The sequence below is a fragment of the Acipenser ruthenus genome, chromosome 59 (assembly GCF_902713425.1).
Source record: "Acipenser ruthenus chromosome 59, fAciRut3.2 maternal haplotype, whole genome shotgun sequence".
Classification (NCBI taxonomy): domain Eukaryota; kingdom Metazoa; phylum Chordata; class Actinopteri; order Acipenseriformes; family Acipenseridae; genus Acipenser; species Acipenser ruthenus.
In genome coordinates, this window is record NC_081247.1 from 2,704,482 (window position 1) to 2,722,214 (window position 17,733).

Sequence of the window (17,733 nt, forward strand, 5' to 3'; positions counted from 1 at the left end):
TTTCTTCCAGGTTAATAATTGTTCCACTCTGGTGAACCTGCTGCAGTTCAGACATGATTCCGAGAGCTCTATAGAGGACACAGGGGGCAGGTTAATAATGGTTCCACTCTGGTGAACCCGCTGTAGTTCAGACATGATTCTAAGAGCTCTATAGAGGACACAGGGGGCAGGTTAATAATGGTTCCACTCTGGTGAACCCGCTGTAGTTCAGACATGATTCTGAGAGCTCTATAGAGGACACAGGGGGCAGGTTAATAATGGTTCCACTCTGGTGTTCCTGATGTAGTTCAGACATGATTCTGAGAGCTCTATAGAGGACACAGGGGGCAGGTTAATGATGGTTCCACTCTGGTGTTCCTGATGTAGTTCAGACATGATTCTGAGAGCTCTATAGAGGACACAGGGGGCAGGTTAATAATGGTTCCACTCTGGTGTTCCTGATGTAGTTCAGACATGATTCTGAGAGCTCTATAGAGGACACAGGGGGCAGGTTAATAATGGTTCCACTCTGGTGAACCCGCTGTAGTTCAGACATGATTCTGAGAGCTCTATAGAGGACACAGGGGGCAGGTTAATGATGGTTCCACTCTGGTGTTCCTGATGTAGTTCAGACATGATTCTGAGAGCTCTATGGAGGCCACATGGTTTGCTTTAAACGTTTTAAAAAGTCTCCAGGATGTGACGATGTGAACAATGTGAATCTGAACTAGAAGAGGAAGAGGATTAGTTCATAATACTCTGATACTCTTCTCCTGTATCAAGTTGCTTTTCCAAATCTAGTTTCACTTATCAAAATGCAAATATCATACACATTATAATCAATAACACCAATAGCATTATATATACATATATATATATATATATATATATATATATATATATATATATATATATATATATATATATAGATAGATACACACACATTAAAATCTATACTATAATCTATATCACACTTCTAAATATATATGTATATTAAAATCTACAAATGTATATAAAATTCACAAGAGCTAATTCTCTAACTATATTATCAATGTAAATTCAGCACTTGGAATATGACCTTATATAAATCTAATATTATTAATAATATAGATATTTTAACATTCATTTTTAAGAGAAATAGATAGAGATATCGAAACAGAAACAGATGGATAGACAAATAGAGAGATGGATAGATAGACAGACAGAGATAGACAGATAAACAGATAGAGAGATGGATAGATAGACAGACAGAGATAGACAGATAAACAGATAGAGAGATAGAGAGATAGACAGACAGAGATAGACAGATAAACAGATAGAGAGATGGACAGATAGGCAGATAAAGATAGACAGATGGTGGACAGATAGAGAGATAGTTAACAGTTTTATTCAATACAAAATGGTAATATGCATATTATATATTTTTTTCTCTAAAATGCTAACGTTTTATCGCTTCAATAAATAAATGATTCTCAGATTCTAAGTTCATCACACACACTCACACACACATATATATATTTCATCACTTTCTGTTATTTCATATGCCCAAATAAACCTTAGTTTTACTACAAACTGATTAATAGACACAGAAGTCCTTGTAAAAATACTACATTTGCAGCTATTACTATTATAGTTTTATAAACACATAAATTTAACTGAATTCAGTTTTTAAAATCTAATTGGACAAATGTTTTAAAAAATTAAATACCAATTATAACAAATTATATATATATATATATATATATATATATATAAGAACAGCTTCTTGAAGGATTGAAGGATCCCAGGGTGTCATCTTCAACAACATTACTGGGGAGTTGGTTCCAGACCCTCATAACTCTCTGTGTAAAAAGTGCCTCCTATTTTCTGTTCTGAATGCCCCTTTATCTAATCTCCATTTGTGACCCCTGGTCCTTGTTTCATATATATATAATTCTGTTCACAAAATACATTTGTAATATTGATATAAAATCATTTTTATACGTTGCTAAATATTCCCAATTTAATAAATAAATGAACACAATTTAAGAATTACAATACAATCTCAATATTAAAACCATTATAGCTGACAAAATAATTAATATTGAGGAGGCCTTTATACTGAGTGACCTTAATATCAGGTTTTATTGTAATTTCTGTCTTTTAAATACACTAATAACTAATAGAACAGACTCTTTCTTCTTACATTAACACTAAACTCACAAATCAACAGTAGTGAGCACCAAAACATTCAATACAAACTGCAGGGCCTGGCCTGTGTATTAGGACCTGCCTGCCTGTCTGCCTGCCTCTCCCGGATCGGGTTTGACGTTGCCCTGGTGTGGTTTTATTTTATATTAGAAAATAGACATTTTCGACATGTAGCTTTCAAGTACTATCTCTATGCACTGAATCCTGTTGTGGTTTAAGCGTTTTGAATGCTTGTCATGACATTGTGAGTGTGAGATCTTCACTCTGAGCAAAGTGTACTTGCTGCTAATAGGTTTCAATGGGGAGGTATAATATCTGCTGCTTATTGTCTGCAGCTCTTTCCTGTAGCCTTGCTCTTGAAACTTGGCTACAGGGCAGCCTGGCTTTAACATCTAACACTGGGGTCTATGAAGGGGAAAGTGTAAACTCAATCATCATATTATACTGTCACAGGATCAAGAACTACACCTCCCAGCATCCCTCACTCTTACTGATAGTGCTGGGGCATGCTGGGAGCTGTGTTTTTTTTTTCCTGATTGCGATGGGGACAGGTCTGACAATGTGTTTATTCTCTCAGCCTCTCAGACCAGTGATATAGGGTTGTGTGGGCTGAGGGGTGAGGGCAGCAGCCCGGCTAGATCCCTCTCTCTCTCCGAGGGGTGCAGGAACTCAGGGTTCACGAAGCTAAACCCCCGAAACTCATTCTGATCCAGCGAGGCCAGAACCATCCGATCTGGGGGGGTGAGAACCGGGGGGGCTCGGGTGAAGAACTTATCGAAATTCTCTCCGTTCCGGCCACCCTGAGAAAAAAAAAAACAACATTACACATTGTATTAGATCCACTCCTCCCTCTCTATCATCTTCCCCTCCCTCTCTCCCCCTCCTCTCTCCTCTCTTTCCCCTGTCTCCTCTCCCTCTCTTGCGTTCCCCCTCCATCCCCTCTCCTCTCTTTCTTCTCCCCTCCCCTCCCAGTCTCTTACTGGTCTGGGTCTGAAGGGTGGTTGTATTTCCAGTGCTTCCAGTTTGACCCAGTCGATCCTGCGGAAGAAGGCGTGGTCCCGCACCTCCCTCTCCCCATCGACGGCGGAGCCGAGCCTCTTGGCTGGGTGCTTCGTCAGGAGCTGGGGGGCGAGAATGTCAAACTCATTGAAACCTGAGCAGCAGCCCTGATAAAACACCTACACTGAGTTTATAACAGCAATAAGACACTGTTGAGTTTATAACAGCAATAAGGCACTGTTTATAACAGCAATACGATACTGTTGAGTTTATAACAGCAATACAGCACTGTTTATAACAGCAATATGACACTGTTGAGTTTATAACAGCAATGAGGCACTGTTTATACCAGCAATACAACACTTTTGAGTTCATAACAGCAATACAGCACTGTTTATAACAGCAATACGACACTGTTGAGTTTATAACAGCAATATGACACTGTTTATAACAGCAATACGATACTGTTGAGTTTATATCAGCAACAAGACACTGGAGAGGAGGAGTAACTGCACCTGCAGGAGAGGAGGTGTAACTGCACATGCAGGAGAGGAGGAGTAACTGCACCTGCAGGAGAGGAGGTGTAACTGCACATGCAGGAGAGGAGGAGTAACTGCACCTGCAGGAGAGGAGGTGTAACTGCACCTGCAGGAGAGGAGGTGTAACTGCACATGCAGGAGAGGAGGAGTAACTGCACCTGCAGGAGAGGAGGTGTAACTGCACCTGCAGGAGAGGAGGAGTAACTGCACCTGCAGGAGAGGAGGTGTAACTGCACCTGCAGGAGAGGAGGAGTAACTGCACCTGCAGGAGAGGAGGAGTAACTGCACCTGCAGGAGAGGAGGTGTAACTGCACCTGCAGGAGAGGAGGTGTAACTGCACCTGCAGGAGAGGAGGTGTAACTGCACCTGCAGGAGAGGAGGTGTAACTGCACCTGCAGGAGAGGAGGAGTAACTGCACCTGCAGGAGAGGAGGAGTAACTGCACCTGCAGGAGAGGAGGAGTAACTGCACCTGCAGGAGAGGAGGTGTAACTGCACCTGCAGGAGAGGAGGTGTAACTGCACCTGCAGGAGAGGAGGTGTAACTGCACCTGCAGGAGAGGAGGAGTAACTGCACCTGCAGGAGAGGAGGAGTAACTGCACCTGCAGGAGAGGAGGAGTAACTGCACCTGCAGGAGAGGAGGTGTAACTGCACCTGCAGGAGAGGAGGTGTAACTGCACCTGCAGGAGAGGAGGAGTAACTGCACCTGCAGGAGAGGAGGAGTAACTGCACCTGCAGGAGAGGAGGAGTAACTGCACCTGCAGGAGAGGAGGTGTAACTGCACCTGCAGCAGAGGAGGTGTAACTGCACCTGCAGGAGAGGAGGAGTAACTGCACCTGCAGGAGAGGAGGTGTAACTGCACCTGCAGGAGAGGAGGTGTAACTGCACCTGCAGGAGAGGAGGTGTAACTGCACCTGCAGGAGAGGAGGTGTAACTGCACCTGCAGGAGAGGAGGAGTAACTGCACCTGCAGGAGAGGAGGTGTAACTGCACCTGCAGGAGAGGAGGTGTAACTGCACCTGCAGGAGAGGAGGTGTAACTGCACCTGCAGGAGAGGAGGAGTAACTGCACCTGCAGGAGAGGAGGAGTAACTGCACCTGCAGGAGAGGAGGTGTTACTGCACCTGCAGGAGAGGAGGTGTAACTGCACCTGCAGGAGAGGAGGTGTAACTGCACCTGCAGGAGAGGAGGAGTAACTGCCCCTGCAGGAGAGGAGGTGTAACTGCACCTGCAGGAGAGGAGGTGTAACTGCACCTGCAGGAGAGGAGGAGTAACTGCACCTGCAGGAGAGGAGGTGTAACTGCACCTGCAGGAGAGGAGGTGTAACTGCACCTGCAGGAGAGGAGGAGTAACTGCACCTGCAGGAGAGGAGGTGTAACTGCACCTGCAGGAGAGGAGGTGTAACTGCACCTGCAGGAGAGGAGGTGTAACTGCACCTGCAGGAGAGGAGGAGTAACTGCACCTGCAGGAGAGGAGGAGTAACTGCACCTGCAGGAGAGGAGGTGTTACTGCACCTGCAGGAGAGGAGGTGTAACTGCACCTGCAGGAGAGGAGGTGTAACTGCACCTGCAGGAGAGGAGGAGTAACTGCACCTGCAGGAGAGGAGGTGTAACTGCACCTGCAGGAGAGGAGGTGTAACTGCACCTGCAGGAGAGGAGGAGTAACTGCACCTGCAGGAGAGGAGGTGTAACTGCACCTGCAGGAGAGGAGGTGTTACTGCACCTGCAGGAGAGGAGGTGTAACTGCACCTGCAGGAGAGGAGGTGTAACTGCACCTGCAGGAGAGGAGGAGTAACTGCACCTGCAGGAGAGGAGGTGTAACTGCACCTGCAGGAGAGGAGGTGTAACTGCACCTGCAGGAGAGGAGGAGTAACTGCACCTGCAGGAGAGGAGGAGTAACTGCACCTGCAGGAGAGGAGGAGTAACTGCACCTGCAGGAGAGGAGGTGTAACTGCACCTGCAGGAGAGGAGGAGTAACTGCACCTGCAGGAGAGGAGGAGTAACTGCACCTGCAGGAGAGGAGGAGTAACTGCACCTGCAGGAGAGGAGGTGTAACTGCACCTGCAGGAGAGGAGGTGTAACTGCACCTGCAGGAGAGGAGGTGTAACTGCACCTGCAGGAGAGGAGGTGTAACTGCACCTGCAGGAGAGGAGGAGTAACTGCACCTGCAGGAGAGGAGGTGTAACTGCACCTGCAGGAGAGGAGGTGTAACTGCACCTGCAGGAGAGGAGGTGTAACTGCACCTGCAGGAGAGGAGGAGTAACTGCACCTGCAGGAGAGGAGGTGTAACTGCACCTGCAGGAGAGGAGGTGTAACTGCACCTGCAGGAGAGGAGGTGTAACTGCACCTGCAGGAGAGGAGGTGTAACTGCACCTGCAGGAGAGGAGGTGTAACTGCACCTGCAGGAGAGGAGGTGTAACTGCACCTGCAGGAGAGGAGGTGTTACTGCACCTGCAGGAGAGGAGGTGTAACTGCACCTGCAGGAGAGGCACTCAGTGGTATGAAGTGACTGCACGCTTCGAACTCTACTGGCATAAACTAATAAATACATTTTATTAGCAGCATATCTCTGTGTCAGTGTATTCTCTCATGGAGTTCTCATGTCTAAAACTCACAATACTTTAGAACAGCAATAGCACAGTGTTGAGTTTATTACAGCTATTGAGTTGCATAACATCTACAAGACACTGTCAAGTTTATAGAAACAATAGGACACTGCTGAGTTTTCTACAGCAATAAGACCCAGGTGAGATTGTAACAGCAGTAAGACCCAGGTGAGATTGTAACAGCAATAAGACCCAGGTGAGATTCTAACAGCAATAAGACCCAGGTGAGATTCTAACAGCAATAAGACCCAGGTGAGATTGTAACAGCAATAAGACCCAGGTGAGATTCTAACAGCAATAAGACCCAGGTGAGATTCTAACAGCAATAAGACCCAGGTGAGATTCTAACAGCAATGAGACCCAGGTGAGATTCTAACAGCAATAAGACACTGCAGACTCACCCCTTTGCATATTGCCACAGCCTCACGGGACAGAGATTTGGGGTAGGAGACGTTGTGCTCCATGATGGACTGAAACAGCTCTTCCTCATCCTCTCCATCGAAGGGGGGCTGAGAGAGAGAGAGAGTTGTTTTATTTACCGTTGTTCAGTGTTCAATTTTACATTCCTGCCTCTTTATTGAATTATTCCTTTTCATTTATTAAATTTGATTGATGTTCCTAATGTTTATATTGTACTTTGTAACTGCTTTGGCAATACTTCTGATGTTGTCATGCCAATAAAGCAACTTTTAATTTAAATTGGAATTTAAGAGAAGAGAGTAGATAAGAAGGAGAGAGGTATTGGAAGAGGGGAGAGAGTGAGAGAGAGGAGAGAGAGAACAGTTTAATGGAATTTAGATAAGTCTGCTAAGAAATAAGTGGTATTGAAGACCTTTGTTAGGTAAGCGAATGAGGCGTCCTGGTAAAGTCTATTAAAATGATTTACAGTGTGTGGAATAACTTCTTGTGTTCTCAAGATGTAGAAGTGTGACATACAGACGGACGGATGTACAGACAGGCAGACACCCCTCATAACCCCAGAATCTGATGCAAATATTAGTACAGTAAACTGAAGAGGTAAAGTTTTCTGGGGTCGTGTTGTAGGGGTCGTGTTGTAGATGCAAGGACTTTAACATACTGGAGGAGTCTAGAGTTACTTACCTGTCCAGCGAGCATCTCATACAACAGAACTCCAAAAGACCACCAATCCACTGACTTCCCATAGGCCTGATAGGCAATAATCTAGAGGAGAGAGAAATGAGACAGAGGAGAGAGAGGAGAGAGAGGGGAGAGAGGAGAGAGATGAGACAGAGGAGAGAGAGGAGAGAGAAGGAGAAAGGGGACAGAGGAGAGAGAGAGATGAGAGAAGGAGAAAGAGGAGACAGGGGAGAGAGAGGGGAGTAGAGAGAGGAGTGGAGAGAAAGGAGAGGAGAGAGAGGGGAGAGTGGAGAGAGGAGAGGAGAAAGAGGCAAGGAGAGAGGAGAGATTGGAGATAAAGGAGAGAAGAGAGAGGAGAGAGGAGAGATGAGAGGAGAAAGAGGGAAGAGAGGGGAGTGAAGAGAGGAGAGAGAGGAGATGAAAGAGAGGAGAAAGGAGAGAGGAGAGAGGAAAGAGAGGAGAGAGGGGGAAGGCAAAGATACAGTTAGTAATAACATTTTCATAATATATTTATCCACCTGTGTCTATCTCTATCAAATTCTACTTCTACTTCTAATTTAAAAGAGGCTTTATTGGCATGACAAAATAAATTAAGTTTTGCCAAAGCATATTAAACAACAAACATCAACACAATACAAACAGATACCCCCACCTCCACCCCCACCCTTTATATGCCCCCCATCCCAAGTCACTGAGTCTGTACTTGGTCAGGATTTGCCTCAGTTGTGTGTCTTTGACCCTGACCAGGTATTCAGCCAAGGTTAGTCTCTTTTTAGGGCCCGATAGCACTCTTGTTTGTTCTGTGCTTTAAATTTATCTTTCTAACATGACTTCTATGTGTTGTTTAAATTGATGTACATTTTTGTCATTATTGAGATTAGGAGTTGTTTTTTCTTGGAGTTGTTTCTTGTACCAGTTGGCTGAGGGGAACGGTTCAATAATACATTTTAAGCAAAATTTGTACTGGTGGTTTAATTTTGCAAAGTCGATGCGTCATGGTGCAGAAAGCTCTCAGTGCCTAGTCTTTTATTGCTTTGATAGCCAGGTTAAAACTCCCTGATGCACTGATGGTCAGACCTAAGGTGACCAGATTTTTAAGTACTTAAACTGGGACAGTATGGAAACATTGTGAATAACATCCAACTTCAAAGCTACGCGGAAGCTCTAGGGTTTTTATTTTCACTTTGACAATGTTTGATCTAACATCATATTGAAAGTGAATGCAGAGACTCATGGTGATATTCAGAGTGGAATCTTTTACTTTCAAAAACTGTTTTGTGAATAAATGATCTTATTGTCTGTAATTTCATTTCTACACAGCAAGTATAGTTATTACATTACACAGTAGCAATTCAATAATATCAAATCCCAAGATTATATTTTATTGCTGATTACTGCTGCAAATCTAGTCCCTTTTCTGCCTAAGAAACTGCATCTTCTCACTTTGATTTCCACTTTCCATCTTGCTCTATCTATAACCCAAACTCCAATCTGCAAACCAAGCCCTTCCTGTATGAAAACATAACATATCTCAATATTTCTATGTATTAAACGGTTACTTCATAGAATCTATTTTTTTCAAAATATTTCATTTCTTTTTTTCTATTGCAGTTTCTGCTTGGATCGCTAGTGTGCCGTGATTAATAGATAGCAGGAATGGTTTTCAGCCACTTTCTAAACTATTACTATTAAAGGTGATGACAGGTGTTAAATATCCTATCTTTTGAGCGTGTGCAATAAATTAAGCCCACAAATCAGCTTTTCTGAGTTGTGTTTATAAGCTGCCCTGATTGCAGAAACAGGAATTTCCTTCTGAAGTAGTTATTAAGTCTGGTGAATAGTAATCCATGTAGGCAAACCCTTTAAGTTTCTCAAATCCCTCCTTTAACATGCTGTAAGCGGACGGGCATCTCTTAAAATGGAAAGGAGCCTGTTGAAAACGTGTTAGTTGCATGATGAAATGCCCTGCCTATTCCATGTCAATGAGCGTGAGAAAGCATCTTCAAACAATCTACAGTAAATGAGATAGCTACGCATTTTACAAAGGCTAATTTCTTTGCTAATCTTGGCTGGAGTTTATTTTTTTGAGTCCACAGGTGTAATAAGATTAAATTGATCAAATGAAATGTAACTTACTTACGAAAGGAACACTATTTAATCTTCCTTAATATAAGCACAAATTAGCTTATGCAAATTGTGCAGAGTTTTCAGATTGTCAGGAGATGCGTTCTCATTATCATTGATTGGTACTGAAAAACTGCATAGACAAGGCAGGAAATGTCATCATACAATTAACACATTTTTAACAGAGTCCTTTACTGTTTTAAGTGATAGATGTCCGCTTAAAACATGTTAAAAAGGACATTTGGAAATAAAACTATTTGGAGAAACTTAAAGGGATCAACCCCACCCCCAGGTAATTCGAGCCCTGACATTTGCCTCTTTTGCTGAAGGAAAAATATATGTTTTTATCAACATGTTGTTTTTCTTCTATTAAACTTTATTTAATTATACTTCTTCTATAATACATTTAACACAGGAAGGGTCACCAAATTAAATAAATTTATCCTGCCTCTAGGCAGCTTATTTGAGATATTTTTTTAAAGAAGAAATGTAAAAATGATTCTTTTTTGTAATTGTTTTCAACTATTTGTATGATATACAGTACTCAACTATCAATGTAAATCATTTTATTGTATGAAATGAAATGGACACCTGGAGACCTGAAACTGTTGTATTTCATTAATGCAAAAAACAACATCAAATCTCTACTTAAGAAGTTCTGAAACTGAATATTTTTACAACATGAATTTCACAAATGTGAAAATAACTAGTTCATGAATTAGTTTGTATTATTCAATAACATACATTTCTTAGAGGTCAACTGAAAGTCAATATAGACTTATTTCAATAGAAAATATGTTTCCAAATGCTTTTGTCATGTTTTACAGCCCCTCCTATTGTTGTGATGGGCTGTTTTGATGCACAAAATGTTCAAACCTTGACAAGCTTCTGTGCGCTGCGTTGTGACGTGACAGCGTTGATTTCCACACTTGATATCTATAACTACACACAAAGCCATTTACACGCAGATAAACAAATATCATGGATGAAGAGAATAATTCCAACACAATACAATGGTACCTGTATGAGCCGTTCTTGTTAGACTACAGTAGTGTAACCTCTTCACACAACAAGAGTGATGATTCAGACGAGGATAGCCGCCACTTCGTTTAGCAGCCAGTCGTTCTGATTAGAATCAGTCGATTCAATGGGACGTTATGAAGCAAAATCATCCCATAGGAATGGGCCAATAGATACCTACTAGCCTCCTAACCCCTAAATCTACCCTCTACCCCTAAACCTAATGTCTACAACTAATGTAATCTCTACCCCTAAACCTAAACCTTGTTAATGCTGGTAATTCAACCTTCCCTTTAGTCACATCAAGTGTTACTGTGCTGTAATAAGTTAGATATGGTAGTAGCACAGCAGCCTGCATGTAAATACAATATTCTGTTACCGGCGCGACGATGCTGTGGGAAAAAAATGGGATGAAATGAGCGTCCAAAGAAAGGTTCTGGGGACACTGGGACCAGTGTTCCAAAAGTGGGACTGTCCCATCCAAAACGGGACGTCTGGTCACCTTAGTCAGACCCAGGTATGTATAGCTGGTGCTGCTCCAGTGTGGTGTTGCCCAGAGTGAAGTGGTACCTGTTTCCCTGAGATCTGGCTTTTTTCTGGTCTTGTCCAGGTTTACTGCCAGTGCCCAGTTCTGACAGTACTGCTCTAGCAGTGCCAGGCTCTGCTGCAGCCCCTACTCTGTGGGTGACAGCAGGACCAGGTTGTCTGCATAGAGCAGGAATTTAATTTCTGTGTTGTGTAAAGTGAGACCAGGGACTGCTCCAGCACTGTAGCCAAGTCATTTAAGATGTTGAACAGCCGTTATCAAAGTGGTAAATGATGTGCTGTTATCTTCTGATTCAGGCCCTGCCTCTGTCCTCATCCTTCTAGGTCTAAGCGTAGCATTTGGCACCATTGGCCATCCGATTGTAATTGACTGTCTTTGTTTGTTTGGTGGACGTGTTTGTTTATTAGAGTGTGTAGGGTGTAAATATAGTCAGAGGTGCGGTGGTTTGGTAGAAAGCCAATCTGACTCTTACTCGGGATACTGTGCTCAGTAAGGAAGGTCAGTATTCGGGTGTTAATTATACTGCAGAACACCTTCCCCAGATTACTGTTATCTATATGTACCTATCGCTCTGTGTGTTTATGAATATCTGCTGTCTGTCTGTCTGTGTGTGTGTATCTCCTTGTTGTGATTGCTGGATACAGAATCTCTCAGTGATTCAGATATTTATTGATCTTGTGCTTTGTTCACATCGCACTGCTCAGTACCAAGGTCATATTTGACATACAGGGGGTCAATAAATAATTAAAACCACCCGTCCTTCTCCCTTCTCCCGCTCTCCTCACTATCCTCCCTCTCTCGCCCCTCACCCTCTCTCCCCACTCTCTCTCCCCCCTCTCTTCCCCCTCTCCTCTCTCCTCCCCTCTCCCACTCTCTCTCTTCTCTCTCCACTCCCCTCTACCACTCTCTCCTCTCCCCCTCTCTCCCTCCCCTCTTCCCTCTCCCCTCCCCCTCTCTCCTCTCTCCCTCCCCTCTCCTCTCTCTCGTTACATAAACTCATATTACATGCACAATGTGTCTCTGTTACCTGCTGCAGGCTGTGTCTGATTTATTAGGAACTGTCATGAGGATGGTGTTGTCATGGAAAAAAATGTGCAATGCAGTGGCAGATTTATTAGGAATTGCAATATACACTCTAGTTTTAGTCAAGGCACTGCATTTTAGTCATAGTTCTAGTCGACTAAAATGTTTTTTAGTATTTTTAGTCACCTTGTAAGTAAACATACGACTTTGTAACCATGTACCCGCTTATGGTCTTCCTTGATACTGTGAGCTACAACAAGCTGAAACATTCGTCTTCATACAAAGATTCTCAGATGTTTAGGCTTTATAAGACTCATTTTGGACCCACTGTTTTGAAGCTATGTTGCAGTGCTGGGAGTCCCTCGCCTGGACAGAGTGCCGGGAGCAGCTGGTTTTACAGCTCTGCAGGGTCAGCTGTGCTGAGCGATTGTGCTCATATTCTAAGGCCTGACAGGGCGTCTGTATGCATTGAATATACAGATGCCTCGGGGAAGTCCATATATTCAACGTATATGGATGCCCTGAAAAGCTTTATTGCATTTATAATTCAGGTCAAACAGTGGATTTGAAGAAAAAAAGCATAAATCATGATGTTTAGGTCAAAAAATTATTATTTTTTATTAAATATCCTTATGCCAATAAAGTAGTCCCATTTATAACTTTGAACTACACACTAAGTTAAGCGGAGTACATTAATTTTATTGGACCATGCAAAAGAAAGTACATCTGTATTTTTGATATTGTGGACGTTGCTATTGAAAGGATACACCAGGGGGCGGAGTTGAGACGGCACTGAGTTATTATTTTCCCTGTCACTGACAGTGCAGACACACTGTTTGAGCAGAACAGACGGGAGGAATAGAAATAAACACAAAGACGTCTCGGATTTCAGTAATTTTCCAAGGTATGTATCTGAGAGGGGTGGACAATGTGCAGAAGTGTCTTTTTGTGTTTTTCTGCAGCGTTTACAAACCGCTAAAAATACATTATTTTAGGGGCTCCCGAGTGGCGCATCCAGTAAAGGCGCTCCTCGCAGGATGTGCCCTATAGCCTGGAGATCGCAGGTTCGAGTCCAGGCTATGTCACAGCTGACCGTGACCGAGAGTTCCTAGGGGGCGGCGCACAATTGGCTGAGCGCTGCCCGGGTAGGGGGGGCTTAGGTCGGCAGGGGAATCCACGGCTCACCGCGCATCAGCGACCCCTGTGGCCGATAGGGCGCCTGTGGTTCTGCAGTGGAGCCGCCAGATCTGTGTTGTCCTCCGGCACTATAGGTCTGGTGGCATTGCTGTGGATCTGCAGTGCGAAAAATGACGGCTTGGAAGGAGCACGTTTCGGAGGACGCGTGTTTCAGCCTCCGTTTCCTGAGTCGGCGGGGGGGTTGCGAGCGGTGAGCCGGGGATACAGATAATAATTGGGCATGCTAAACTGGGGTGAAAACCGGGGTAAAAATAATTGGCGACGACTAAATTTAAAAAAAATAAAATAAATAAATAAAATAATAATAATACATTATTTTAAAGTCGGGGTGACTGAGTATAAAGACAGTGATTTTTCTTTTTTTTTTGCTATCTTCCAGTTCATTTAATTGTTCTTCATCCAAAATCGGCATGTCTGCTTTCTACTTTGGGATTTTTTTACAAGTAATTGGTCACTCAGTTTCATAGTTACAGCTGTACATCTGTAACTGTAAAAGCAAGATGGCTACCGTCTGATACTTTAAATTGTTAGACAGTGCAGTAATTTAGAATATGTGACAAGGCTCCAACTGTCCATATCCATCCAATATATGGACAGCTGGAACCTTGCTCGACCAATCACATTGCTTGTTTCACGTTCCATTGCCAGCCCTGGATTATAAATAGATATATATTATACCTAGAGCAGTCAGCTGTTAGAGGTAGGCAGGCACCCGCGTGTTGAAATGAAAGGGGTGGAATAGCGCCATCGCCTCATTTGCATTGAATTACTGATGTTTACGTATGCAAAGCAGCATGTTAAACACAGATAATGAGCTGCCATACATTCATGAGCTATTCATGCAGGTCTGACAAGGATTTTGCGCAGGCGTAAATGACCCAAAGATTCTGTCGACTGAATGCTGTGGCAAAGAGGAGAACATAGGCGGCAGAAGCTGTTTACCAATTTGAAATGGCAGATATTTGAGGTCCTATATAGCCAGAACATGTTAATGTAACACTATGATTTATTTGGGGCTAATTGTAAGTAGACTAAGATAAAAAATAAAATATGCTGAAATAATTTAGTTTCAGTTTAAAATAATATTTTATTATCTATGTGTCCTACAACAAGGTGGAGCCTACAACGCATCAGCATGGTTTGTTTTGTACTGTATTACATGACTTAAAAAAGCCTGCTAGGTATTCATTTAATTTTACTACTGTACTGTTTAAATCTATTGTACATATCTGTATTTTTACATAATGTAATGTGTACAGAGAACACATTCATGTTATTTTAATGCCCTCACATTCATAAATCCTCACAAACATAAATCGATTGAAAACATACAAATACATATATTGTACTTCAATTAATTAATTGTTTTCAGTCATTTTATACGAAATATGTTGATTGCCCAAATACTTTTGTCAAAGTATTATTTTTTATTTTATGCATGCTATGTAATAATATCTTTCAACAGAACAGTAATCACTTTCTTAGTGGTTTTTCTCATTTTTTTAAGTGCCCATATACTTCTTTTGTAGCAAAAGTTTTGCTTTTGTGGATGAGGAAAAAAAGTTACAAGAAATAGATGTCTACAATTATTTATTTCAGCAATTTCTTTTGCAAAACTCAAAAAATGCTAATTCAAAAGCATTCATACCCTGACAAGGAAAATGAAATCAATAGCTAGTTGAGGCACCTTTAGCAATAGTAACCTCTTTTAAACGATTAGGGTATTTGTCAGTGAGCTTTGTTAGTGATTTTTGAACATTCTTCAATGCAAAATTGTTCCAGTTCATTCAAATTCCGAGGACTTCTCTTGTGCGCAGCCTTCTTCAACTCATACCAAAGATGCTCAATCAGATTTAGATCGGGACTTTGACTAGGCCATTCCAGAACCTTGATTGTATTCTTCTTTAACCATTCTGAAGTAGATTTTGATGGGTGCTTTGGATCGTTGTTGTGTTTGAGCGTCGAGTTGTGCTTTAAACCAAGTTTTCTAGCGGAGGGTTTCAGATGATTGGCCAATATCTTTTGGTGTGCTATGGAATATATTTTACCATGCATCGGCCAATTGTGCGCCGCCCCCTGGGAGCCCCCATCTACGGTCGGTAATAGAATAGCCTGGACTCGAACCTGTGACCTCCAGGCTATAGGGTGCATCCTGCACTCCACTTGGAGTGCCTTTACCAGGTGTGCCACTCGGGAGCCCCTATTCCACAAAACCTTTGACCAGAACTCATATCCATCATTCACTTGATGCTTTGCAACCTTTAAGAGATTGTCTTGTGATGTTTTCTTAAGAGTGGCTTTTTTCACTTTGGATATTTCTGGCAGTCAATCTCAGGTTGTTATTAACCATCCTCACAATCCTTCTACTTGTTCTTGATGAAAGAACCTTCTTTCTTCCAGACCAAGGAAGCTTTGTGACAGTACCATGACTCTTGAACTTCTTGATAATAGAAACAGTAGTTGAAATTGGGATACTCAAATGCTTGGAAATCTTCTTGTATCCTTCTCCAGCTTTATGACAATAAATTATTTTCTGCCTAAGATCTTCAGATATAGCTCTTACTTTTTCCCCATATTGCCTAACAATTTTATACTCTAGAATGTTCACCTACAATCCAGCATTTTCTTTTCTAGAATTAGGTTCAGCATTATCAAATTGAAATTTCTAGCACCTTGAAGACAATACTATCATAGCATCAAAGGGTATGAATACTTTTGAATTAGCATTTTTGGAGTTTTGCAAAAACAATTGCTGAAATAAATAATTGTAGACATCTATTTCTTGTTAACATTTTTTCCTCATCCACAAAAGCAAAACTTTTGCTACAAAAGATTTTCCTAATATATATATACACACACACACATATGTTAAGGGCAAAACCTGGTGGTCTGGTGAGTCTAGTTTTGCCCGGGCCAATCTAGTTTCACCAAGGGCTTCTGGGCAAATCCAGAAGTTACCACTTTTTTTTTGGCACTCGCACCCGTCCAATCGGGTGAATCTAGATTAGCCCAGAACTTGAAAAAAATGACTGGGCGAAACCCATTTTTTCAACAGTTTTCACTGAATTTCGGGACTAGCCCAGGTGAGTCTATTTTCATCCAACTCTTCAAAATTGTTGCTGGGTGAATCTGGTTTGCCCATGCCATTAATTTGGACAAGTCTAGTTTTGTCGAAAGCTTCAACATCGATACTGGACCAGTCTAGTTTTGCCTATGCCAATTATTTGGGCGAGTCTGGTTTTGCATTTCTACACTCTCCCCTGCCAGCTTTCAAGTGTGTGCCGGGGTACCTGCCTCGCCTCCACTTCTGACAACAATGTAGCGATGGTGTTCTGGGTTTCCAGGGGCGGTGCTGAAAAGGCAAGGCGCCAGGGCTGGTTTTAATAACGGTTAAAACCACTATTTTATTAGCTCTCTCTCTCAAAAAGCCCAGTCAAAAAGTCTCGCTCCTCCATATGTGCAGACAAACTCGCCACACACACACACACACAAAAGGAGAATAATATGTTAATTGTTCATGTTCAAATCTTCTTTTGTTTCGTCTTCATTAAAAGGTAGTTTAGATTGCAACAGGGTCAATAATGCCCCTGTTATATTTCACGTATTTATTTGTCACTTGTATGTTTTATTTTTATAATTGTACACTTTGATTTGATTAGTGCACATTTTTTTATATAAATAATAATATATTATCGACTGGCACTTTGTAATTGATTTAGCACTTTCTAATAGCTTCCCTACTCAGTCCCCTTGTAGCCTTATTGAATTATTGATAGTTTTACACACCTGCATATAAATAGCCCACATCGCTTGTAAATGGGATGGCCATACCGGGGGTTTGTATCTGTTTGTCTGTCCTTTGTCTGTGGTTTTGTTCGTGCAGGAGTGGGAACACAATTGTAATGTTTGGAACGGAGAGTAACAGGGAAGTAAAACAAGCCTGTATGGACTTTCCTGACGATGTATTCGGCTGACGTACAGTATGCCGGTTTGAACAACCAGCCATGGTGTCCTGCCTTCTCAGTGCTGCCGCTGGACACCAGCTTGCAAGCGGACAGGGGAGAGTGTAGAAATGCAAAACTAGACTCACCCAAATAATTGACATAGGCAAAATTAGATTGGCCCAGCATCGATGTTGAAGCTTTGGGTGAAACTAGACTTATCCAAATGAATGGCATGGGCGAACCAGATTCACCCAGCATCGATTCTGAAGCATTGGACGAAACCAGACACACCTGGGCTGGTCACAAAATTCAGTGAAAACTGTTGAAAAAACGGGTTTTGTTCAGTCATCGTTTTGAAGTTCTGGGCCAATCTAGATTTCCCCGATTGGATGCGGGCAAGTGCTGAAAAAAAGGGGTCACTCTGGGATTCGCCCAGAAGCCTTTGGCAAAGCGAGACTTGCCAGACCACTGG

At 42.4% G+C, this 17,733-nt stretch overlaps 1 protein-coding gene across 1 annotated transcript in view; it reads right to left on the minus strand.

Moving 5' to 3' along the window:
* Nucleotides 1–906: 906 nt before the first annotated feature.
* Nucleotides 907–17,733, minus strand: part of LOC131725035 (protein kinase C alpha type-like) — a 57,808-nt gene continuing 40,981 nt past the window's right edge. The window contains exons 14-17 of the mRNA XM_059018398.1: nt 7,410–7,490; nt 6,710–6,817; nt 3,150–3,290; nt 907–2,969 (exon numbers count right to left, since the gene is read on the minus strand). Coding sequence (XP_058874381.1) covers nt 2,751–2,969; nt 3,150–3,290; nt 6,710–6,817; nt 7,410–7,490 — 549 coding nt within the window. The 3' untranslated portion in view covers nt 907–2,750. The remainder of the gene's footprint in view (nt 2,970–3,149; nt 3,291–6,709; nt 6,818–7,409; nt 7,491–17,733) is intronic.